Here is a 27,258-nt window from a genome sequence, read left to right on the forward strand (position 1 = left end):
CAGGCCTACCTCTGTTTGACGGCCAGCAGGAGAGTGAAACCACAGAGCTGTTTATCAAACTCATAGGAAGTGGGTGTTCTTAAGCGAGGACGTGTCGCACACCACATCCTGCTGCTGGAAGGCTGCTTCAAACGGGACAGCGTTCACACAATGTACAGTAAACAATAAATGCAGGACAGGTGTCTTTTGTGTGTTTTTGTATGCCTGTGGTATGTGGCCACTTCAACACTGTACACTTATTGTATAGCCGTAATAATCCGTCTTTGAGAGAGTGAAGAGGAGGCCTTCAGTTGGTCCCTTACAGTTAATTCCATCTTTGCATCACCCTGTTTAACGCTAACATGGATATAATAGTCCAAAGGCCATTTCTGAACCAACATAATACTGTCCAAAGCTTCAGTTTGCTCGAGGCATAAAATATTTAAATGAATTTCGGACAGAATTTAAGATATTGCACATTGACCTCTGTGTTAGTTGGTCATATTTCTCAATTAGACATTTTAGTCAGATTGCATGCCCTCTGTTCGGTCACTATATTGGAAAGATAAGGTGAAAAATGTATTTTGATACTCTGATTAAATGTGTAGGTAAAAGGATGATTCAGTGCTATGGTAGCGATTCGTATTATACACCTGCGGTACGTCTCTTTCTTTGTTTTACTCACCGAGTCTCATGGGAAGTGTCAGTGTTCTTTCGTCGAGGGAGTTTTCCTCTTTGTTTCTGTTTCTGACTCTCACATGGGCCCACACAAGCACGCACACAAATGCAGCTGTATCTGACCACATGCACAACAGGATGTATAGGGTGGATGTTTGAGGTGTGAAGGTTTACACAAGTCGTGACAAACAATATCTGTTTCTGAGAACTAATTGTTCATTATTCATTATTTATTCTTATGTGTATATGGAACGCTTTCATTCTTAATATGTTGCATGTTTTTCTCCTTAGTAAAGCATAAAAGCTGAGATTGAACTCAAATGTATCTAACTTATGACAGTGACTTACTGCAACATCGTCCACAACCTTATTCACTTTGCTCATTTCACGTTTATTCGTTGCAGATGTCTATAGTGACAAGACAATATGAAAGCAGAAGGACAAACAGAAGGACAGCCATTATCTTCCTTGCTGCCGTTTGTTTACAACCGATGCTGAGATTCATCAAATTGGTGCTGTCAGTCCTCGGCTGCATTGTTAGACGCCAGAACTGTCAGTTTGAATAAATATTAGGTCAGAATTTATTATTTTCGCTCCCTATTGTCTTCCTCCATCATCTGAGGCATCAGCATACACCGAGGCTTGTGGAGGACTTCAAGATGAGCCCACTTGATAGCTCGGCTCATACGGAGACAACATTATGATAATGTCCCTATAAGTAGCAGGGGGATGGGCACAATGTCATCTCTGCACATAGACAGAGCCAGCAGGGAGTCCGCAGTCAACTGCATTTAGGGCTGTCTTTGTTGTTGTCTTAGCTCCCATCTGCGTCGTTGTTTTTTTCTGGTCTGCATCTCCTCTCAGACATCGTTATCGCTCTCATTAGAAGAAGCTCTATCTCAGCCCCAAATGGAGAACAAAGTCTTCCAAAAACTTTTTCTCTCCCTTTGTTTGTGTGTGTGTGTGTGTGTCTAGCGTTGTATACGCAAGTGTGACTGCATGTGCAAACAGCAGGTGGCCACTTTAGTCCTTCAGGGAGACTGTACACTGTGCTGAGCAGTTCTGTGAGAATAAATAGCTGTACGTTGCTTATTTGTTCATTTTTTTCCCCGTCTTAATTGATTGTGAACAGTAGGCAAATACATTTGGACATAGAGGACGTGTTAAATGTGTGTTCTGAGATGGATTCAAACAGTAGGCAGATAATTCAGGGCACAGAGAGGGCCATTTTGGTTTATCAGAGAGTATCAGGAACAGGAGATAGCAAGAGCAGTGTGTTATCCAAGAAGTCGTTTACTTCATTAACCCAGTCAGATCACTGAGGCCTCAGTAATCAACCTTGTCACACGTCCCATTAACTTCTCACTCTATCAGCATGGCACTTGCTCCTCTTGACACACACACACACACACACGTGCATACACACACACACACACACATGCACTGTTACTCACATCTGTATCTGCAACACACAAGGGCACGCTATCACACACATACACTTGATTGTTCCCTGCATGCTTTCACTGTGTTACACATGGCGACTGCCTTTTCTCTTGCTCACACACATGCACACACACTCTCTCTCTCTCCCTCTCTCTCAGCTAACCCCATTACCTCTGTCAGTCCCAGGGGTCTCTCAGCGCTGATGAACCCTCTGCTGCCCTGTGAGATTAGTGGACTCCCTGAGAGAAGCCCTTCATTGATTGAACGTGAGTCTCTCCTGCTCGCAATGTCAGCTCAAGGTGAGCACATTGACTCTCGCCGCTGTCTTTCCCAGCGCAGTCAAGTGCTGAGGTTTGGTTATGAATACAGTGTGTTATTACTATTTAAGCTCTGCTGACTCCACTGCTTATATTATTCATAAAGACAGGCAACCAATTATTGACATTCACCTTCAGCGCATCTCTTTTCTCCCTCTCTAAATCCTTCTCTCCAGTGGCCCCACTTAAAACATTTTACCAACGCATTTATTAATTGTTAAATCTGTTTTTTTCCCCTCATTTTTTCATCTCAATCTCCTTTCTCCCCATCGATAAAACCACAGAGGAACTGTTGCCACATAAAAGCATCAACATTTGGTAAAGTGGTTTGAATGAGATTCACTTTTATGTATTTAAAATCAGGCATGGGGAAGCATTTACTTTGTATCCCACTTGAGGGAGTGAAGATGTTTCAGACAAAAAAGGCAGGGAGACATGAAGGAATGGGGCCAGCTCTCAGTCTGTATGATAGAGAGTCAGATAAATGGCTGGATGGGGATGACAGATTGATCTTTTTATGTTGAACTTGATGAACATGAATGATGCAACAGATTTCCTGTAGCGGTGAATAGAGATGAAAGGATTATCTAGATATTTAGATCATTCAGACAGGAACGTTGCCCTGATCTGCTGTCTCTTTCTTCCCCATCATGATTCAATATTTACACTTTAAGCTGGAAAACTGCTCCCTCTTGGCTGCCTGTATCTTGTATCCATGGCAACAGATTCAAGAACAGTCTGTATCTTGCCGTGTGTGTGTGTGTGTGTGTGTGTGTGTGTGTGTGTGTGTTTGCATATGTGTCTATGTATACACACACACTGATACACTGCAATTGATTGGTTGTTGGGGAGCAGCTGTTGACCCCTCACTCTCAGGGGTCTCTTTGTATTTTTGCACACATCCCAAATCAATAGACACACGCACACGCACACACACACACACACACACACACACACACACACACACACACAAACTCGTTTGTTATTGTATACTCATGCAGATATAGAATGCATCTCCAAAATCCTACAATACACATTACCATGAGCCTTATTTTTATTTGGAGCTCAGTTTAAACCCAAAATGCAGTTGTAACTTTAGTTTGTTTCCTGGAAAACATAACAAATATATATATATATATATATATATATATATATATATATATATATATATATATATATGTATATATATATATATATATATATATATATATATATATATATATATATGTATGTATATATATATACACACACACACACACACACACACACACACACACAAACACACACATGCAGGAATATGCCCATAAGTGGAGAAATTAGTTAATGAGCAATACATAGTTGCTGGTATGAAAACACTCCCAATGAAATAGAGCCTCCAGTATAAACACATTTATATTCACACATATTTATATTCACACATAACTCACGTGTGAATCTAATCAATGTGCAACAGCAGGGGAAGTGAAAAGTAACAACACCCAAACCACTGAGGGCATTGCACATTTTTTAAGTTTGAAACTGTGCTGAGTGTTTACATACTGAGCACACAATCACAAATACCACCCCGGCTAATGAAATACCTCCCAGTGGGTGCTCTACACGTGGGCACACACACACACACACACACACACACACACACTAGGGATGAGAAACAGCTAGTAGTAACTGTTGGGCACCAAGAGGGAAAGGTCATCTGACATCATTTGCATTACATGTTAATGGTAAAGGATGTTTTCCATACAAGGAAGGTCAAGGTTTGCATGGAGACACGATGAACACAACTTCTGACAATGATGAATTGCTGTAACGGAAAAACTGTGGCTTGTTCAAGGTTGGTTGATGTGGGTTTTCCATCCTGCTGTAATTTGACATATTAAGGGGAAAGCACCAGCACATACACACCTTAATCTACCTTTATTCATCCACTCAACCCCGCTCATACACCCTTCCTGTCTTCTTTGGAAGCGTGTGAAGTGTGTTGTGGTAACTTTTGTCTCAGTAAACCCACACTGCACACACACTTAAATTGGACTTCATATTACTGTGCCTGTCAAATAACATCCTCTCAAGTCATCCAAGTAGTTTTGGTTTATGGACGAACCATTTTGTATTAAGACAATAGTGATAAACTTTATTCATAGGTTACCCCACGGGTTTGCAACATATTTCATGTCCAAACTTCCCAGAGGATGTGCAATAAATCATCTAATTAGATTTATCTTTTTAGTAATGACTCAGCAGAGGTTTGCATGGATGTCTATTGTAAATGAGAGAGTGGAGCCACTGATTATGTTATTTCAAATTGAGCTTTTTGAGCTTCAACACTATTTATTTCGAGTAGGATAGCCCTATTTTTTGATCATCAGTTTTATCAGTTTTTTGTGTGTTATTCATCCATTTTATGTATTTACTGTATATTTGAAGCATTTTAATCTACTTTATTAAATTAATAATTTAGCAATAAGTGGAATAAATACATTCTGTTAACCCTAACTTCATATTTAATCTAATATGTGTTATGTGTTTTACTCCGAGTTGAATGTAAAATTTGGTGCTGCTATCTTGGCCAGCGCAGAAACTTTCAGTTAAGGACGTTTTTCCACCTCATGAATGGCAGGTTCCTGTGAGTTGACCAAGAAGGACCATGGATGCTCAAATGGAGTCTGGTATTCTCTGGTATTAGCGTTCTCTATGGCCTATGTCAGAGCGACGAGGCGTGGAGACTGACTCAACCAGGACTGACCAGGTTTGAAGCCTCTAATTTGGTAAAGATCAACATCTGCTGTACTGCCAAAGCAGCAAAAGTAATATTATTCATGTAGGGTTTCACACATTTTTTACCCAAATTTTGTAATTATAATTATCCTACACGTGTATCCAATACATATGCATGTTAAATATGTATTACACATCTTACTCTGAAGTTCTGCAGGCCATATGTATCAGTACTTCACTCAGTCCTTACAGCAGTGACTCAGTCAAAACAGCAGGTCTTCTGCCAGATGTTGCTTTCACCCTTTGTATTACTGTCCCACGGGAGAAGGCCATGGGAATTAGGGGAAGGTTGCAAAAGGAGACGCGCTGAGCGTGTTTGCTGCCAGCTGGAGGCGATGTCGCTCCTCCTCTCCTCACTCCTCTCCTCGGCCACTGAGCTTTCAGTCTGCTGGGTGAGATCATTACCAGACACCAGGCTCCGGGACCTGACATTCGCCGATCGGAAAAGATCGAGAGAGGGAGAGGGAGTGAGAGAGCGAGAGAGCGAGAGAGCGAGAGAGAGAGAGCTAAACCCTGATCCGATGCAACCGGCGAGGGGACGCGACCCAAACCACCGTCTCCTGCCTCGGGTCCTCGGTCTCCTGTCCTGGCGGATGAAAGCGCGGTCTGGCCGCTGACATTTTCCCGCTGGATTTGGGCTTGTAGTCGGATGCGAGCTTGTTTTGACTGCAGTTATAGTCCTCCTCCCCCCTCCTCCCCTACCTACCTAGTAGCGGATTTGCGAGGGATCTCAGCGCTGTACGGCTCCCCGAGTGACCAGCGATCCTGCAAGGCACCAGAGACGCTCTTTGCGCCGCCGCATCACACGAGTCAATCCGCACGAGCCTCAAAAGATCTTATTTCTGCGAGGAATTGGACATAAGCGCCAAGTTTCCTATTGGATTTTTTCTTCCCCTGCGTGTCTACCTTCCTTCTGTCATCAGATCGGCTGCAAATCCTATTTTCGTTTTTTTTTTTTTTTTTTTTTTTGCTTCTTTCCTAAGCACCGTTGACGCCATTTTCCTCGGGGTTTTCTGTCAAAAAATATATACCTACATATATTCTGGCACCGTTTGACAGCTCCCCGGGAGGCTGTCATCCCATCCGAGGCTTGTGTAAAATGTGTCTAAATGGATTGTAAATGATCTTGATAAAATATTTACACGTTAGAGCCGAGTGTGTGACAACATTAGACATGGGTAAGTAGTCCCGGTTGACTCGCCACATTCCACACCTGAATACACCTTTCCTATAAATGTTTTTCGTGTTTTTTATAAATCCTAATAGCTGATTTGTGTCTGCTCTGCATGCTTGCTCTTTACCTGCTTTCTGAACCTAAGTAGTTAAAATATATATTGTATGCTATGTCTCCGTTTTCATTGCGGAATTAACGTGAAATATGTGGATTTGCTTGTAGTTACATGCCAACAAATTACGACCAAACATACGCACGCGTGCACATGCTGAAAGCACCACACGCATTCACGCACGTAGACACAGACCGCCAAAAAACAACGCTGGACCACTTAGTCTCCATGCAGGCAGTGTAATAACTTGGTGATTAGATGGCAGTAAGAACACACATCTAATTAGGTCAATGGGGTGAAGTGTCCACTACACGTGGATCAAAGGCCAGCTCAACCACTGTTGTTCACACTTACTTCACATGCTGTTCTCCTGGACCCTGCATCTTCATAGTCCATCACATAGCATCACAGTGTGGGACATGTAGAGCGAGCTGATGGTGGTTTCTCCTGCAGCCTTGACAGACTGAGTTATGTCATATTTGACTGTACAGCATATTTGAAATATTTGTGGTTGGATGGATCTACTTGTTGTATTTGAGAGGGACAACTCAACTGCCTCATGAATTAGGTCAAGTGTTGTGGAAGTTGCTCTTTGAAGCACACTCAGTATGTAAGGAGTGTGTTCTATTCCTCACTTTGCGTTCATTTGAGTTTGTCAGCACAAAGTCCACTCATGCCACCGTAGCAGGAGTACAGAGATGTTAGCATGCATGCACACTACATGGGGTGGGCTTGGTGGAATCCAGCGCTCCTCCCCTCTGGTTTCATTTATCAATAGCTGATCACTTTCACGTGGGGGTGAGACATTTTTGTCCATGCTTTGGCTGTGTGGAGAAAGATGACGGGCCAAAGTGACTCACAGTACCCCAGTGTTTTCGGCAGACCCCAGAAACCTCAGCCACAACCACAGCACCAGAAGATAAAAAGACAAGCCCAGCTGAGTGAGGCAAAGTGTGACAAAATGTGCAGGGAATGACGATGTGGAAATGAGTAGCTGAGTGGCTCGATGTAAAGAAATGGGGTTACGGGATTGATAGTGGAGATTCAGAGTCGGACAGAACCATTGATCTTGTCTTGTTCACAGGTTTCAGGGAGTTGACACTCCGGCTGTGATTTTGTAACATAAAAGTATGAAGCAGACTATTAGACCCCCTATTAGGTAATGAGATGCCCATGCCACCTTTATATTAAAGCACAAGAAATCGATTAGGTGTATCCCCTTCTGAGCTGGATACCTCGGGTCGAAGTAGGATCACAGAGGAGGGGAGGAGGGAATGTGAACGGGATCCAAGGACAAATCTAACTGTTGGCAGGCTCTCTTAACAGAATATCAGCACCGGAGCACCTTTTGGCAGAGCACACAGAAAGAGGGAGGGAGGGAGGGAGAGAGAGGTAGGAGGGTAAAGGAAAGAGGTAGCACAGAGAAGAGGGGAGAGAACAGAGGTTTGGGGAGGGGGTGAGGTGAGGGGAAGGAGGAAGACAGTTGGGGAGAAGGGGAGGTGTTTTTGCTGACAGCCATTTTGTGGCTTCTGCTGCAGTTAAAATGGTTTAACATTCATCTGCTTCTGCGGGGTAGTTAGGTGAGGATGGTTTTAGTGCTACCTGGCATATGGCTCATCTAGAGGACTGTGTGCATGTGGGACTGCACAGAGTGCTTGCAAGGCCATCATTTTCTATTACGGCTGTCCCACACATGGTACTTTATGATTGTCCTTCTAGCTGCCTACAGCTGAACACATGCTGGTGCCATCCTTCCTAAGCTGGGAAGGGGAAAGGGTTTTATTCTGTTTATCCAAATCCAAATAGAAGCTCTGCAGTGTTCACTTAAAAAACAGAATACGCTCTTTGATGTGGACAGGTTAAAAAGATGGGTTCGTTCACGGTGCTCTGCTTTGAGGCAGAGGACTAATAGACTTCCAGTTTGAAAACTGATGCGTGTGCCCAATAGATTTGGAAGTATTAGAAGGCCGGGACCATTCCTTTTGATTTCACTCCAACCAAAGATTGGATCCTTCTAGAAACATTGGTTTACGTGATTGCCCCTTCACTAGAGGGCTGGAATAAAAGAGAAAAAGAGATAAATGAAATGAAAATGGCAGACAGACAATGTTCATCATCCCTCTGAGATACTCATCTACAGCCAGGGATGGCAGAGCCTCCACTACACTCTCACATCAAAGAAAAGGAGAAAAAGAGTCTCTTCACCTTGTGCAATCACACGGGCATTTGGTGTGCTTGTGGATGTGTAAATGTGTGAGCCTGTGTGTGTGCGCATCTGTCTGCTAGTGTGTATGAGCTATTTTTGAGTCCACCTCAGGCACTGGGCTGCTGGGTATGCAGCCTTAAAAGGTTGTGTTTCTGCTGCCATCTCGCTCTCACTCTGTTTCTCACTCACACTCAGACTCAGGCTTCCTCTGTTTTGTCTTTATTATTCACCATCTCGATTCTGTCCATCTGTATGCCATTATCGATGCTTTATCATAATTGTTTTCAAAGGGCAAGGCAACATGCTGCAGGAGTGTCTCACTCACAGCCTCTCACATCCAGCACAGCGGATGACCTTATGCTTTTGGAGAGCGAAGCTGGTTAGCGCTGGTAGTTTTGAGAACATAATAAAGCTATTTATGCAGCGAGTCTGGCCTCTCACAATCACCCTGCTGTCTGAGGCTAGTCGAGGTGTGCGTGTGTAAGAGAGAGAGGAGAGAGGAGACAGTGAGGCTCAGGCGAGGCGAGGGAGGCCCGAGGAGGGGTCAGACTTACATAAACTCTCAGCCTGTCTGCCAGTAACAGAGAACTAACACAGCTTTGGGCAGTGAGCAGCGGGGAGGGAGGAGGAATATGACCCAGCTAAGTGGTTTACACAGTAATGGCCCAGAATGAAGAATGTGCTAATGCATGACACCATTTTGTTGTCATACTGGCTTAAATTTGTGAGAGGGCTCGGAGTCTTAAGAGCACCACCCAAAGTGGAGCGGTTTCTTTTGTGTGTGTGTGCGTGTGTGTGTGTGTGTGTGTGTGTGTGTGTGTGTGTGTGTGTGTGTGTAATGTTGTAGTTGGCAGCTGTCTCTTTTTCCTGTCATTGTCCGAAGTCACATGACAGACAGGGTGGCTTTCACACATGCCATAAGAGCGAGTCACCAAGCTGACATTAGGGACTGGGAGGTTCCTGGAAGACCAAACATTGTCATGTGGGCACTGTACGATCAAGTTGGGACTGAGCCTAGACGCTCTATTTTTTGGTTATCCCTGTAAAACATTAAATACTCAAACATTACTGAGGGGGTTAGGGTTGATTGGTTTGTTATAGCTCATTAAATGCAAAGCTTTTACATTGTACATTACTTCTGACTTTTTCCCAAAGCAAACCCCACGTTTTTGGACTGATTTCCCAACTTCCAGGCAGCCAGTGGTTTATACTGGTCTTAATGGTGCATGAAATTCATCTTATAATCCATCAAACTAAATATTTAGCCTACTCTTAATTGTGTGTCAGTGTTAGTGATTGATGTAATCCTCGTTGACCTGTGTTTATGCAGGAAGCAAGTTTTTAGTAGATGAGTTAAATCAAGCTGTGACATCTGAGATTTTAGACTTTCAGGATTGCAGTATTTATTGTCTCGACACAAAGCACAAAAGACAAACAATAGTAGTGTACAATGAATAACTGGAAATGCTGATGTAGATAATTTACAAATCTCACCTTTGGGAAGATTTCCCAAAAGGCAGAATGATTTCCCGAACAGTCCTCCTAAGACGTGTATTACCATGTGAAAATAATGTGACTATGACAAAACAAATGAAAACCAATGACTCCTGGGAAAGTTGGGAATAAATCTGAAAAAGTGTTAGTATGCGTTAAAAAATGACTGGTCGTATACAGTTGGCCGTGTAACTTAAGTAACTTGGAGTTCACAAGCTTAAACATGCAAAACCACTGTATGGTCCTTTAAGTCTTTTTCATTCTTTACCGCCGTGGTTACCAGAACATCAATAACCTTTATGAGTCAGCTTTGAAATATTGTGGTTTCAGATTGGCAAACTTTACGGCTAAAGTGAGGGTTTAGTAGAAACAAACCTTTGAATTTGTATTTAATCTATCAAATGCAAAAGAAAAATGACTAACCATTAACTTTGACCTCAGAATTTGGACACTGTTTACGTGGAAACTCACACTGAAATACCGCTGTGGATTATGATTAGTCCATCACACTGTAAGCTCTGAGCAGCACGGTGGTGCCGTATTTAGCACTTTGCCTCACAATGTGGAGGATCTGGGTTTAAACCTGGATGTACATTGGTTCCCTCACACATGCAGGTTAGGTTAATTGTCGACTCTAAATTGCCCATGTGCGCCTTGTAATTGACTGGCGACCTGTCCTGTGCCTCACCTCTTGCCCAATGTCATCTGGGAGGGACCCTCTAAAAGGATAAGCGGGTGTCGCGGATGGTGCACTGTAAGCATGTGCTGTGAGGCCTTTTGGGTATTATGATGGGGATCAGCTGTTAATACAGTAGCGGGGGCTGGTACAAGAGTGTACACACACACACACACACACACACACACACACACACACTCACACATCTTTCAGAATGTCAGAGGGTGTATTAGCAGTGTAGGAGGTGGGTAATTCTCAGTATAAACTGTAAACCTTTTGTGCTCTAAGGTTTGTAAGCATTGTAAGTCTGCAGTAAGCTTTTTCTTGAGTCATGTGTGCAGGTAGTGGTCTAGTCTGGGTTCACATCGGTGTAAATGGCGTCGGTCTAGGCTCGGTGTGTGAGACAGCATTCCCCACTTCCAGCTCAGTCATGCTTCATGTCGTATTGACTGATGGGATTCCCTGGAGCTGTGGTGAGAAGTGTAGTCCAGTGTTTGTTTTGGTGGCTTTCTGTTTATACGCCTGTGTGTAAGTAAGACTGTGTAAGTACATATGTGTGTGTGCGTGCGTGTGTGTGTTCATGCACCGTAAGTATGTATTATATATCTGCGCCGGCATGTGCAATGATCCAAAAAGGAAAACCCGAATCCTGTGAGAAATGACTACCACAACATTTTCTCTAGAGAGCATAAATAGCAGCAGCGGTGCATAAGTGTCCTCTGCAACACTGTCATTTCTATGTGTATTAATGTGCATGGAGTTTTTCATGCATGTGTATATCAATGCCACTGCCTGCGTGTGTAAAACAGTTCAGAGTCTGGTTTTTCCAGACCAGCTCGTAAACCACATCTGGAGAAAGAATTTAGATTCCTTCCCTCTGTCTTTTTCTGCTGCCTTCCCTTCTCCCCATGTGTGACTCCTTCACTCCCTCCTTCCCTGCTCTGGTGAAAAAAAAAACAACAGAAGTCAGCTTCTTTTTTTTCTGTCTTGTGTCCTAGGGCTAACTTAAGCCTGGCTTTAAAGCAGTGAAGAGGAATGTCTTCTGTTGCACTGATCACTCTAGTGTCTGCTCAACTCTGCTTCAGATCTGTCTTTGGGGATAGAACGAAAAAGGGAGGGAGAGAAGATAAGCAAAGAGTGACTAAAGAAGAGAGTAGAGAGGGAGTCAAGTGGTAGTGGGTGTCAAAAATGAGTTTATGCAAGGGAAAAAATGCAAATCAGAGCTCTGACGCATGCCCCCACAGCTCTGTGATGAGCTTGTGTGTTTGTCTAAATAACAGGCAGCTGATGATGTTGATGACAGCAGACAGGCCTGTGCTGTGCTGAGAGGGAGCACCGGGATGGAAGCTATGTTGATGACAGGATTCTGTTTCTGTTGCCCTTATTTTCTTAATCATATCATTCACCTGCTCTCTCTACAGACTGTCCCTGGCTTCGCTGTGTTCCTGTGGGACACCCAACCCAACCCCAGTAGTTGACTGACAACAACCAACTAGCCCAACAAACTACTGTTCTTTACTTTCCAATTGGCTGGCTGCCACAGCTTCCCCCCATCCTGACTGGCTCTGGCAGGAGCGTGGATGGAGCCAAGGGATCTGGTTGGCTCGGCCCGACCCAAAGAGGCGGAGTTACAGGGAGGCAGGGTGGGTCCGAATGAAGAGTCACAGGAAGGAGCAGGGGGCATCGGTTTGGCGCGCAGTGATGATGTGATTAACGGTGCCATAAGTGAAGGGGAGGGGCTAGAGGAACAGGGGGAGGGGCTTCTGGAGGAACAGGAGTTCTCCATCAAGGAAGCAAGTTTCCAGGAAGGAAGTCTAAAGCTGAAGATTCAGACCACCAAGCGTACCAAGAAGCCCCCCAAGAACCTTGAGAACTACATTTGCCCACCTGAAATTAGGATGACCATCAGACCTCCCGTCGGAGAGGGCAAAGGAGGACGGCAGGGGCGAACAGGAGGCGGGCCAGGGCGGGGCCAGAAAGACGAAGAACGAGGACCCCCCAGAAAAAGAGTAAGTCACCATCCCTGGAAGTACTGCCCCTTTATGTGGGATTTTAGTCAGTGTGTAGTTTCATAAGTTTGAGTTTTCACTGACTGTAAATCTTTTCTTTTCTATCTCAACATCTTTGGATTGACTGCTTTCTCTCTCATACACTCCACCTCTCTCTCTCTCTCTCTCTCTCTCTCTCTCTCTCTCTCTCTCTCTCTCTCTCTCTCTTCTCTCTCATTCTCTCTCCCTCAGTAGCTTGTTTCCCTGCTTAGTTACACAAGGTCAAAGTTTGCGGCGTAATTGAAACCAGTCGTGGCTACCTGAGATCACACACACACACACACACACACACACACACACACACACACACACACACACACACACACACACACACACAGTGACACAGTGACACACAACACACACACATACACACACAGTGATACACACACACACACTTACAAAAGCACACCACATACACGCTTACACTCTTAAGAGCTGAGAATAGGGCTGACATAAGCAAGTGACAGCTGGTGTCTGCTCTCTCCATTTGTGGTCATATACACATAGACCTTTCCTGTCTCCTCTCCTCTCATGAAATCATCTCTTGTGGGTCATGGCCCTTCATCCCCCTCCTCCATCACACCTTTTACACACTACACTGATGTTTCGTGTGTGTGACACTGTGTACGTAAAGGTCCTTGGGGGAATCTAGTGTTTGTAGTGTGTGTTGACCTACACAGTGGTGTGTGTGTCCAAACCTGACAACCATCTCAATGGCACTGAGCTCGACAGGCCCAGCAGGATCATGTCAACATGATGCTGGGACACGTTTTGTTCTGATGTGCTTCAGTCTTGTCCTTTTAACTCAAATTAACGGGGCGCAACGTAATTGCATCGGAAGATATGTTGTATTTCTGCTGTGAAGACCTAAGCAACCCAAAAAGAAAAGTGTGGGTTGTTACAATAAAAAAAAAACATTAAAGATTTGTCCTGCGCATGTCTAACCAGTAATATGAAACACTCCTTTTAAACAGAAATATACTAGTCAGCCACTTAGAGGCTGCATGCCACACACCTCTCATGAAGCCAGCTGTATACAGATACATTGTCCGTACTTTATATCACTCTTTCCAAACTTGGAGGTTGGAAACCAATAAAAGGGCATTAGAATTTTATCATAATAATTTAATAATGAAGGAGTCAGAAGATAATTAACAAGACAGGCAAAAATAATGTAAACATTCTGCTACGCAGAGCTAATCATTTTTCCAACGAACTATGGGATCATTTTTGGACACAAATAAAAGAAGGAAAATCTGTTTAGGTTAAATTGGTAAAACAAAAAATGTACGTTTGGTTTATCAAACAATTGGAACATTGGGTAAAATCACCAACCAAATCTGACACCTTGTGATTAAAGTGCTGATTCAAATGCGTAATTGCAACCCACTTGGAAACAAAGGGGGGTGTTGCTTTGTCATATAGGCAGATGTTGACGTCATCCACAGTTTTAGCTGGCTAGTCTGTCGGATGTGTTTATGAGTATGTCTGACCTGCTGTCATCTTTCTGTAAATATAGAATGAAAAGGCTCGTTTACCAATACAAACGTTTAATCCATGAGTAAGCTGTGTGAGCTGAACCTTGCACTCTTATATTTGGGCAGCTATTCCTAATCCGCCATCGTCCCCCATTTGGAAACCCACTGCTACAGTATGATTGACAGAGGTTGTCATAGTGACAGAGGTAGCAAGCTGGTCTCTATTGAGATTTGAGGTTTGGGGGTGTGGGTTGGGTTGATGTGTTGGTGTTGATTCAGATCAGTTTCAACCCCTCATTCCCTACACTCTGTCCCTGAATCACGCCCTCCTCCCCCTCCACCCCCATCCCTCCCTACATCCTTTCCCTCCATCCACCCATCACCTGCCACCCCAAGGGTGTAATACAGGCAGGCTCACTGGAGAAGAACGGGTTAAAGAGAGAGGCTGGGCTGCTTTCTGTCTCTCGGCCTCCCTCTCATATGTGTGTGTGCGTTGAGGTTAAATACTCTCTTTGTGGTGTGTGTGTGTGTGTGTGTGTGTGTGTGTGTGTGTGGCTGTGTGTCAGAAGGGGAGGGGAGGCGGGAGGGGGAGCAGATGGACAGCCTCTCTGCTCTCTGCTGTATTGTGTTCACATCTACTCTCTCTCTCTCTTTCTCTCTTTATCTTTTATCTGTCCCTCTTTCTCCGCTTTTCCCCTCAGTCTTTTCTTCCCTCATGTCTTCCTCTTTTCACTCACTCTTTTTCACCACTCTTTTCTTCCTCTTCTTCCCTTTTTCACCCTCTGTTGTCTTGTAGCAGATGGCAGCGTGGGGCAGCAGCAGCAACAGAGCATAAGCCAGAGTTTGAGCCGGAGATGGGGAGAGGAGAAGGGGGTTGTGGAAAGAGGAGGAGAAAAGAGGGGGGGGGGGGGTCAGGCATATGGAGAGCCTGGTTAAGGGGCCCCCTCAGAGGGAGTGTGTATGTGCGTGTGGTAGTGTGGTGAATAGAGAAGGGGGAGAGGTAGGATACAATAGATGTCCATTAAGACAGAGATTTGACTCTAATAGACAGAGAAGGGGACAGACAGACAGACAGACAGACAGACAGACAGACAGACAGACAGACAGACAGACAGACAGACAGACAGACAGACAGAGCAGGCAAACATGCAGATTGATGCAAAAAACAAACATGGAAATGGTGATCTTACGGTTATTTTTCTTATGACTAATTTGCTGCTTCTTTTCTCTGACTTATAATAATGTCAAACTTTATGTCACTCATGTATGAAAACTGGCAGGTTCCAGCAACAACAATCGTAAAAAATATAACAAACACTAAAATGTTCACAACTGACCAATTCAGCAACAATATATTTTAGGGCATCTATATAACAAGTGATGTCAATGAGCAGACACCTTGTGTCAGGGGACAGACTAGTACACACACACACACACACACACACACACACTCACTCACTCACTCACTCACTCACTCACTCACTCACTCACTCACTCACTCACTCACTCACTCACTCACTCACTCACTCACATAAATGGGATATGATGGGCTCCCCTTCTCTGTCTCCAGCTGACATCACACACATGCTGAATGTCCCCTCACACACAGCTCTTTGTCTGGGCACGCTGTGTGTGTTTGGAAGATGAATGTGTGTGTTCTAACGGATTGGGTCCCGGGTCAACCACTGCATCACTCCTCCAGACACACATGCCCACACGCTTACACATAGACACGGCTATTGATCCAATGCCTGCACATGCGGCGCAGGGGCAAGCTAAAATACATCGTCTCTCTCTCTCTCTCTCACTCACACACACTCACACAGAGAGAGGGAAAGACAAATCATGTTGAGCAGTGATTGCAGTTAGAGAGAGTGTTTTCCTGGTTATCTGTCCAGTTCTCTGGACGTGCCAAATGTGGCTCTTAATCCATTTCACTATCTGTGGGGAGAGATAAGCCAGAGCTTTTCCAGGAGTACAGGCCAGGCTGTGTGTTGTTGTTGTTGCGTGTGTGTGTGTGTGTGTGTGTGTGTGTGTATGTGTGTGTGTAGTGGTGGGTGTATGCAGAATCCTGACACTAGACACACACACTTATCTTGTCTTGACAGCCCCTCTGCTTGGTGGTCCCCCTGGCTGTGCGTGTGTGTGTGTGTGTGTGTGTGTGTGTGTGTGTGTGTGTGTGTGTGTGTGTGTGTGTGTGTGTGTGTGCTGTTTGGTGGTCTCCCAGCAGTATTTGGGGTTATTATGTGTTAGTCAAGTGCATTCATAAGGAAATTAATGCTGCCACAGTTGCCACACTAAGTGTGTATGCATGCTATACGCACGCACAAGTGTGTGTGTGTGTGTGTGTGTGTGTGTGTGTGTGTGTGTGTGTGTGCGTGTGTGTGTGTGTTTGTGTGTGTGTGTGTGAAATGGTTAACCTTTTGATGTGAGCATTTTTATCCCTGGCTGAGATGGCAGTTGGTGACCTGGGGGACTTGATGAGCTCATAAAATAAGAGCGTGTGTGTGTGTGTATGTGTTTGTGTGTGTCTTCTTGTGTGTATGTGAAGCATTGTGCTTACCCACAGAGAGCAATCCTTGACTGATTTATGAAAGTGTATGAACATGAAATGATCCCCTCTAATATTGCCTGACCAAACTAAGTTATTTTCATCTCTCTCATTTCATTGAAAATATCCAGGCCTTTAGTTTGGTGTGTGTGCGTCCTCAGTGTGCAGTCTTTGAGAGTATGAGCTGGGAATGCTTTAAGGGGCGTTTCCCTGTAGTCGATGGGGGATGGGATGTGTGTATATTTGTGTGTGTGTGCATGTGTGTGTGTGTGTCTGTATGTGTGCTTGCACATTGGGGAGGGGTGAGTGATTTAGCACCACTGAAACACCAGCTGTCCATCTGTGTCTGACCCCCATACACACCCTGTACACACTTGAAACACACACCGACACCCGCACACACACGCGCGCACACACACACACACACACACACACACACACACACACACACACACACACACACACACACATCTCCTTACACCTAACCTCTGATCTGCTCTCCCGGAGTATCTCTCAAACCTGAAGAAAGTCCAGACAAAACACAATCTGTTCATCTGTCTTTCTCCCACCAAACCCACACAAAAATAGACACACACTCTACATTACACTAAACAAGATTGCACCCTAATCAGCTCTGCAGTAGTGCTGCAGTGTAACCACAATGAACGACTCTGCAAGGTCACTCCCAGTGAGCACACGTACATGCACACACTCAGACACACACACAGTCACACAAAGAAACCCTGGAGGCTGGCAGGAGAAGAGATGAACTTTGACCCTGCCGGACATTCAGAAGTTGAGGTGATAGCTGGACTCCACACAGTTGTGTAAGCTTCTGTGTGTGTGTGTGTGTGTGTGTGTGTGTGTGTGTGTGTGTGAGTGTGTGTGCTGTATTGTTTGTTTGTGCGAGTGGGTCAGGGTTGAGACAACTGGAGTCTGGCCTTTGCTTTCTTCCCCTCAGGGCTGGATTTGGCGTCTATGAGTGTGTGTTTGTGCTGACCATTTGGTTGGAACTGTAGCTAATTTCTCAATCAGACACACACATACCATCTTCTCAATCCGTCCCAAAGGTCAAACCCTATTCATTCACTATTGTGCCCAGTCCCAGTGGGTTGCTGTTCTTCTTTGGGCAGATGCAGGCAGAATATAATAGCCAGTCTAGCTCAAGTTACAATTTATTGGAGATCTGAAGCAGCTACTTGTACTTAAAGAAATGGCTCAGTCAGTGAACAGCTTCCCCTAACCCTAAACTACATCACTTTGTGTAGTCAAAAGAACATCATCACCCTCTAACGATAAAGAAAAAAATATGGAAAGCCTAAATCCAAGTAGTCATGGGTTTGATATGGCAACATCAATGTGAGTGTAGACTCTATTAAAAAAATGTATACAGTCCTGAATTTGTTTTTTTGGACAGCGGTTGCCTGTGACTCACATAACTGTGGGATTATCTGGAGGGCGGCCATGTTTGATGTCCTCTGTGGTGACGGATGATGTTGAGTCACAGCATCATGTGCTCCTGGTGGTCGCTTAGTTAGTGTGGCTCCATCATGCCTCTGCCCCTGTGGTTAGTCAGTGTGTACGTGTGTGCCTGCGTGTGTGAGTGTTATACGAGGAGAAGTGTATTCTGTGGTTTTGAGACGAGGTCCAGCAGGGATAGAGGGCGATGTTCGGTGCAGGGAGGGCGGAAAAGGGGATGATTAGAGTCAAAGGAAAGGACAAGCAGGCGCAGAGTATTGACTTTCACTGTGTCTCACTTGAAGCGTAAGTGTGTTTGTCAGTGAAATCTGATGGCCCCATCAGCTGTCTGGGTCGCGCCTGTCAGAAGGGGGGTGTGTGTGTCTGAAAGCAAGAGAGATGGCAGTGGAGAGGTGATGTCCAATACTACAAAACTATTTTTTTCTTTTTTCCTGGCTGTCACTGTCATTTTACCAGCTTAAATGAAAAACTGATTTACAACAATATTCTTTAAAAAAAAATTGCATTAGTTGGTTTGAAAACATATTATTCAATTGTATTGAAAGCAAGGAATCGCCACGCACCATGGTCCCAATGCACAATCACCACTATGTGACATAAAACATTTTATATAAAAAACATACTGATCATTAAAAAGCTTCTACGCTGAGGCTTTGAAGACATTTGTGTGTCATTCGGCCAGTTTTTCTGGTCTTTGTACCAGGCGTTGTAAAATAATCAGTCTGTCGTTGTGCTGTTTATTTATGCTTGTTGTCTCTTAAGTATGGATACGGACATGAATAAATGATATAAATGTGTCTGTCTGTCCTTCTGTCAGTGTGTCGGTCCCTTGGGGCGGCTCAGACTAAACAAACAGCTGTGTTTATGAAGCAGAGAAGAGCCACAAGGGTCTTCTGTTTAGTGGTCCATTTCAACACACATGCTCACATACGCACACACACACACACACACACACACACACACTACCAAATGCCCTCTGCTCCTCATCTTTTACCTGCCCTGCTCTGTTGCATTTTTGCACTGCTCAGTCCCTCTCTCTCTGCCTCCACTGCTCAGCATAGTGCTCGCTCACTCGCTCGCTCTCAGACCGAGAGGAATGCCACTCCGTGTGACCTCTCACCTACAACAAGGAGGGGTGCCGGTTTAGACAAGGGAGCGAGGGGGCAGCTGCAGTCATGTGCCCAGAGCTGGAAGGAAACACACAGAAACGTACACCCTCACGCACACACGCACTCACGCACGCACACACACAAAAACATACACACACACACACACACACACACACACACACACACACACACACATACTTACTCATAGCCAGGTTACTGGCTAAAATACACACAACATATATGCACTGATGCAGCTCTAGATGATTCTCCCACCTCTCTTTGTGACTGTCTGTGAAAGTGTAGGATGCTATGCTTTGGTCTGTGTGTGTATGTCTGTGTGTGTGTGTGTGTGTGTGTGTGTGTGTGTGTGTGTGTGTGAACGCGAGAGTGGAGTGCAGCCTAATACAAAGGCGGTATTGTTGGTACGAAGGGGCCTGAGGGGAGGCAGGCAGTCTGATTGGTTAAGACTATTGTGTCTCACTTTTGCCCAGTCTCCCTGTCACTGAGGATGTCATAAAGTGGCTCTCTAACACTCTCTCTTGCAAGCTGGGGATCATCTGAGGACTTAAGATAGCCACAGACAAAGCAATGAAAATGTTACTCTGCAAGCTTTAAACTTGAAGTGGAGAATCAAGAGTCATTTTTCAAGTTATTCTTAACTACTAATAAGACAGTTTCCTAAAGGCCAAGGTAGCGCCTTCAAATTGCTTTTTCTTTTTTTTCTGGATAAATGACTGAAACAAATATTGGCATTATTAACACACAATCTGTTATAATATAACAAAACAAGAGTTAATTAATTATATTTAGCAGCACAATCCAATGTGACTTTTTCTCTGTATAAAAGTGTAAAATAAAAACAATTAGTTGAGGGTATTAGCATCATATGACACTGGCGACACCAGTTCTTGAGTATTTATATCCCAAATAAGAAACTAGAAACTTTGGTAATTTCTGTATGCGACCACCTGAGTAACTCCACAACGATGCGTTAGAGTGCATTATTTTTTATTAACGAGTCAGCGAGTGAGGCTTCCCTGTTGCAGACCACTGTTTGCCAGAGAGGAAGTGTTTAATCTCAGCACAGCTTCTGTCTTGAATTACCCATCATTCCACACAGGAAGCCATCCCTTAGGATTTAGAGCAGCTCATTGGCTGTTAATTGTTTCCTGTTGTACAGAAGTGGTACGATTGGGTCATATGGTGCACAGAGCACTGTGAACAACACGTTCCTTTGGTTTTGTACTGTTTGCTGTGCACATGTGTGTAGGTTTACGAAATTTACTGAACCAGCATTCAGTCTATTCATGAAGCACTCCAACTTGTATTACACTTGTTCTTATGCTTCCCCATAAAGAGAGCAACAGTGTGTGGCCAGTTTCTTTGCTTGTGTAAATGCTGTCACTGGAGGTCCGGCCACGTCCATTGAAAGGAACAATTGGTACATAATCGCTGTAATAATCACTATGAAAAAACTCTTTTAATGTGGTTCTTAGCGCTATTCACAAGCAGGACACATATATGCCTGCACAGACACCATTAATGCTAATAGCGGGGATTAGATGTATACTTTGTGTAGCATGTAAATGTTTCTGTCATTACTGAGCGGGTGAAAACCTCCAATTCCACCGTAATAACATGCTTTGGTTCAGCCAATCACAGGCCTTTGTTTGGATTGAGTCATCTACGTTTGAGCGTGTCTGAAGAGAGTGTGACAAGGAGACTCTTGGGTGTTTTGCTGCTATCTTTAGGAGCACTCCAATCTGAAGGATTACCACTGTGGACGTAGCAGGGGATATTTTGCCTCGGACCTACTGCTGTGCATTAAATCTGGCTTATTATTTATTTGTTTATTTTACAGGGGCAAATGCACACTGATCAACAGTGAAACTGTACGTGAGCCAGAGTTAGCCAGAGAGGCTAATTGTCGTCTGCTGTCTATAGACATTTTTTTTTTTATGGCAGAAACACAAAACTAATTTACAAAACTAATAATTTCAAGATGTATATATAAAACACTATAGAGGCACATAATACATAAACACCAAACAAGACAAATGCACATATACACAGAATAAACAGGCAGAACAAACAGTACATTAATGCTTGCACACCTGATTGGCAACACGTCATTTCTTAAGGCTATGCTTGAATGTTGTGTAGGTTATTTTTATTTGTATGTGTCATGTAAGAGCATTCCATGAGTTTGCTGAATTAATAGAAAATGCAGATTTGCTTAAATACCTAAGTAAAATGACACAATCACCTCTTGAAGCAGATCTAGTCTGTCTGCTTCTACCACACAGTTAGTTAAATGTGCTGTAGATGGAATACTTGATCATAGAGAAGGGAACATAATAGCACCAAGAGAAAAAAGTGCTGCAGAAGAAAGTTAGATTTTAGCTTGACTAGTAAAGCCTCTTTTTTTCTGTATCTGTAGGCTCAACACATAGTTGTAGAATTGCAGCATTAGTCCAAGAGTGGAAGTTTTGAATGGAACCCAGTTTCCAAACTTTCCCACCCAACTTTCCAAGAAGATGCTTTGTCTGGCACAGATGCCACCAGTCCTGAGATATAGTGAAGCATTGGCTGAAGCGGCACACGCTGAGTGGAAATAGACCTACAGACACACACATTCACACAATTTTAGGCAGCAGGCCTGATCCCAGTGATCCACAAACTGTCCCACCTTGACACCCCCTCATCTTTCCCCCTCTTTTCCTCCCTCTTTTTGCTCCCCTGCTGTGGGTCTCCTCAGGCGCATGAATGGAAGTCTTTATTCCCGAGAGAACTGGTGGGAAGAACGAGAGAACGAGAAACATGGATGGGGGGGTGGCAGGGAGGAGGGGGGAGGTCTGTGAGAGTGGCCACAAGATCAACACAGTGCCTCTTTTCTCCTCCATCGCTTTTCCCTCCTTTTCTCTGCATTGCCCCGTCCACCCCCCTCCCTTCCCTCGCCTTCTACCCCGTTTTAAGTGCTGTGGACACAAAGCCGTGTTAGTATTCATGGTGTTTGTTTGCAGAGGAGCTGTGTGCGCCTGTGTGTGTCTCTGTCTCTCTGTGTGTGTGTGTGTGTGTGTGTGTGTGTGTGTGTGTGTGTGTGTGTGTGTGTGTGTGTGTATCCAGAGCTGTCAGAAACACAGATCACAGCGAAGCAGCGCTCTGAATGGAGCTGGAGAGAAGGGGGGTAGGAGGGGGGGGGGGTAGTTCCCACAGGGGAGAATGGTCAGCTCCAGAAAAAGAGAAAAGAAGAAGAAAAGGAGGGATGTGATAAGGGAGGGGAGGAGGGGGGGGGGGGGGGGCTCTGTGCACAAGGCCACAGGGCCAGAGGAAGACAGCATGGTGTCAAAGCCAAGGAGAGTGTGTGTGAGTGTTGGTGACAAGCAGAGAGAGAGAGAGGATCATATCAATCATGAGGTTTTGGAGGGAACTAGTTGTAAAGGGTTTAGGCACCTCTCCTTGTTTTCTGCTGGTCCTCTTCTTCCCTCCCTTTCTGCCGCGCTCATTCTTTCAGTAACCCCCTCCCTCCCCATTTCTCTCTCTCTCTCTCTCTCTCTCTCTCTCTCTCTCTCTCTCTCTCTCTCTCTCTCTCTCTCTCTCTCTTTGTGTGTCTCTCTGGACAGCTGCCCAGTTCCATACACAGGGAAAAATGAAACACTCTAACCACCGGGCGGGCAGCCAAATAAAAGGCTGTGAAAAACTATTTGAAGGGCAGGGTGTTTGTGTGTGTGTGTGTGTGTGTGTGTGTGTGTGTGTGTGTGCATGGAGTTTGTGTATATGTTTGTTCGTGTATATGTGTGTGTGTATGTGCTGGGTTGTGAGATTTGGGTGTGCCTGTTTAGGGTGTTCTTTCCAGTATAATGGTGCAGCAAGGGTGCTCTCTCTCTCTGTGTGTGTGTGTGTGTGTGTGTGTGTGTGTGTGTGTGTGTGTGTGTGTGTGTGTGTGTGTGTGTGTGTGTGTGTGTGTGTGTGTGTGTGTGTGTGAGAGAGAGAGAGAGAAGTTCCACTCAGAGTTTTAGTTTATTCAACAGTGGAAAACGAGAGGCTGCAGGAGAGGAAAGGACAGGAAAAGCGTCACATACCTCCCTCACATCAACTTGGAGGAGAGAGAAGTTAAACTTTTTACATCCAGATCTCCATTTACAACAGCCTCCTAAATGTAAACGTTACATTCAGACACGCGCACACATGAATTTGTCTGTAAATATATGCTGACTCATTTGCAAAGTGCCTTTCAGTGGGTGATTGCAGCACTTAGTCACATATTATCCCCGACCTTATCTGACGATTACATCACCAGTGGAAAGGAATGTGCAACTCTATATCTGCCTGCATTCGGGTGTTGGAGAGCCTCTGTGTGACTGGCACCAGTCCATGTTGTTACAGTGCTGACCCAAAAGAAGACATCCAAGAAATGGTTGTTGAACTAGTTGTGGAGTACAACCCTTAACCCCTGAATACAGCCCTGATAGCCTCAAGAGAGGGGTTCAGGACTCAACATGCCGTGGGTCTGTTTTCTGCTGTCTCCTTATCTAAATTTAATCAGAGGGGACTTATAGAAGAAGGGCAGTGTGGAAAAGGTTGAAATCTTGCAGCTATTGTGCTTGTGGGCTGCTCCAGGGTCAGAGTCCATGGCTAGTGCTGATTCTTCTGACCGCTGCCCCCTGCTGCAGGCCACCAGTAGCACAGTCCCTATTTACTCAGCACATGACAGGAGCAGAGCACGGTACTGTATTTGCCAAAGTGAAATATCAGAATTAATTTGTCAAGCACAATGTTTTTTTCCGTGGCATTGTCGAAGCTGTGTGGAGACTTGTGCGTTTTAAAACAAATGATAAGGGCAACACCAATAATACAGTTATAAAAGGGCAATTTAAAACAGGCAATAGAGAAAAGTGCACAGCACATATGACAATATTAAGTAATTGTCATCTGCTTGTGTGCAGATCAGAGTGTATTTTTCCTTTTTTGATTGCCACTTGCAGTGTGAGAGGCGGAGTGGAGTAGAAAAGGGGAGAAGGGAGGAGAGGGTGGTGGAGGGGCGGAAACTAAGAACAAAAAGCTGAACCGGTGCCAATAACCCAACCACAACCAGGGGGGCTCCCTATTTCTGTTTTTGCACTTCTATTTCTTGTAGGAAAGGTGCCTCCTCTTTTTATTATTATCCGTCTGTTTTGTATTAGGTTTTATATACATTTATGTGTGTGTGGTTGTATGTTTGTGTGTTTGTCTGTCTCACGCTAACCACCACCTCAATCTCCCTGTCCGTCTCTTTTTCTGTGCCCTCCTTGAACCTGAAACAGCAGGTATTCCAGGACAGGTCAAATGAGAAAGCATGTGTGTATCAGGTGTCTGTCATCTTATCTTTCTTTGGACTCACAGCGTCTCCTCTCCAATGTCACTGTCCACACACACACACACACACACACACACACACACACACACACACACACACACACACAGAAAGACACACACACACACATTCCCACTTATATACACAAACAAACATCTCAGAACTGAAAAGATACCATTGCAGTCAGTGTTCAGGAGATAAATGATGGTGTGCATGTAAGCACACGCATTCTGCCACAGTTAATCATTTACACCGCTCAGTGTTTGCTTGTGTGTGTCCAGTGTGTGTTTTCATCCATGTGCTGGGCATTCACGTGTGTTATTTTGCGCTTGTAAGTTTGTGTCGCATGCATCTGGCTGAAAAACAGCTTTTGCAGCCAGTGTGCAACATGAGTGTACAACATGAGTCTAACTGCATAACTACAGATGGTACAGCAGAGAGAGACAGAGAGAGAGAGAGAGAGAGAGAGAGAGAGAGAGAGAGAGAGACAGAGAGAGAGAGAGAGAGAGAGAGAGAGAGAAGGGGGGGGGAATAGATAGTGATAGAGAAAGGACTCCAAAGTGGCTGATGAAATGAAGGCAGGACATTGCCAGGATCAAAGATAGAAAAGATGAATTGCTTGTTCTTGCAAATATGTGCTCTGTGATGTGAACTACGTACATTACATGTTCCATTACGGTGTGTGTATAAGTGTGTGTGGATCTGCAAACAGTGAGAGCTAATCATCTGGCACGTTGCCGATCCATCGAAACTAAAATTGGATGCCTGACTGTTTTATATTCGCATTTTGTGCTACTATGTGTGAGGCCAGGATTTCATAAAGCCTTTGAAATGTGTATATCTACTGTATGCATATGTGAGTAAGTCTGTGCGCATCCATACGCCTGTGTGTATATGCTGAGAGGTAGGCCTGTGGTTAGGTTACATCTCCCTGCAGCGCTGTAGAACAGTGTCTTGTTGCGTCATACTGAGTCTGTTAATAACAGGCTAAACCACAAAGGCCATCCGCTGCTCTATTTTTCATCTTCCAGCAGTGTGCGTTTTATGCAGCAGTAATACATTAAGTCGGGCTATGTTTTCTAATAGAGTACATTAAGCTTTTACATTTTCAGTTTTACATGGATACATATAAACTGGTTTACTTCAGATTTGAGGCCCCTAACTGGAAAAGATTTATAGAAATTGCATAAGCAGTTCAGGGGTGGGCCAGTATGATGATGAGTTTAAGTTGCAGTTCTGAACAGTACAGTAGAGTTGGCAACAAAATTAAGACGTTATACATAATCCTTATGGGTCTCGGGCTGTTAGGGACACGGCTGAGCTCAGCTACTGTGTTTAATACTGTTTGCAGTCAGACACCCGTAATTCCATCCCCCCCAGCTCTCACAGCATGCTACATCCTTGCCACAGGAATTTAATTGCTCTGTAAACAAGCCTTTTGTTTAGTTGCACACTGTTTGCTCATGCACACAAGATGTATTAAAAGCTTCAGTCTTGCAGTGAGTGTCATATCGGACCACAACACTGATTTGATCGGCACTGACAAAAATAAACTGGTTGCAGAACTGGATTCTGTGTGACAAACTGCGTGTATAATCTGTGTGGAGACAAGCTGACGTTATGAAGACATGGAAACAATTATTTATAGTGGTATGATCTCACCATTGTCATGCCGTTTGTCTATCACTGCAGCTTTATAATGATTGCAGTTTGTATGTAGTAACCAGTCTTTGCTTCTCTTTTCTGTCGTCTCCAGACATACGAGCGCCAGTTCAGAATGCCTGAGCAGAGAGAGGGAGGCCTGCTGCAACTACTGGGAGATCACACTCTGCCCAAACACCAGCTCCGCAGCTCCCTTCCTCCTGGACACCCACAGCAAACACATCACACCCTCACACAGCAATTCCAACACGCTCATGCACATCAACACCAAATCAATCCAGACTGGATCACGTCTCCAGTATCTTCTGCAGCCCTGGCCAATCCTGCAAATTCTGAGCCAGCCAGAGAACTGGCAGTAGCCAGTAGGAGCTCTTCGCTTGATCCCACCCAACCTTTCACACGAACCGCGACACGAAGCCCCTCACCTCAGAGATCCCTGACTCCAGACCTGCAGTTACCAGTGGTTACAGATGCCAGTATTCTCAACCTGACCTCTCTCAGCAGGTATGAATAGTTTTCTTGTGAGGTGGATGCTATCACGAGCCAAACTAAATACTGTACACTAGAGTTGGGCGGGAGAGTATCAACAACACATACTTTCAGGAGGGAGATGACAACTTAATTTAATTTGATAAAACATACACAATTATGATTCAAGCTAGGTAATAGATGAATTGCAGGACACCTTATGGTCTAACACAATACAAGTAATACTGCCTTTGTA

The 27,258-nt window shown here is 44.5% G+C and overlaps 1 protein-coding gene across 2 annotated transcripts in view; it reads left to right on the forward strand.

Moving 5' to 3' along the window:
• Positions 1-5,597: 5,597 nt before the first annotated feature.
• setbp1 (SET binding protein 1) overlaps positions 5,598-27,258 on the forward strand; it is a 33,734-nt gene continuing 12,073 nt past the window's right edge. For both annotated transcript variants that reach the window (XM_068604582.1, XM_068604583.1), the window contains exons 1-3: positions 5,598-6,370; positions 12,276-12,863; positions 26,629-27,038. In XM_068604582.1, coding sequence (XP_068460683.1) covers positions 12,435-12,863; positions 26,629-27,038 — 839 coding nt within the window. In that variant the 5' untranslated portion in view covers positions 5,598-6,370; positions 12,276-12,434. The remainder of the gene's footprint in view (positions 6,371-12,275; positions 12,864-26,628; positions 27,039-27,258) is intronic.

The sequence above is a fragment of the Clinocottus analis genome, unplaced genomic scaffold, assembly GCF_023055335.1.
Source record: "Clinocottus analis isolate CAN_PGR_092001 unplaced genomic scaffold, fCliAna1.0.p SCAF_7, whole genome shotgun sequence".
Taxonomy (NCBI): Eukaryota; Metazoa; Chordata; class Actinopteri; order Perciformes; family Cottidae; genus Clinocottus; species Clinocottus analis.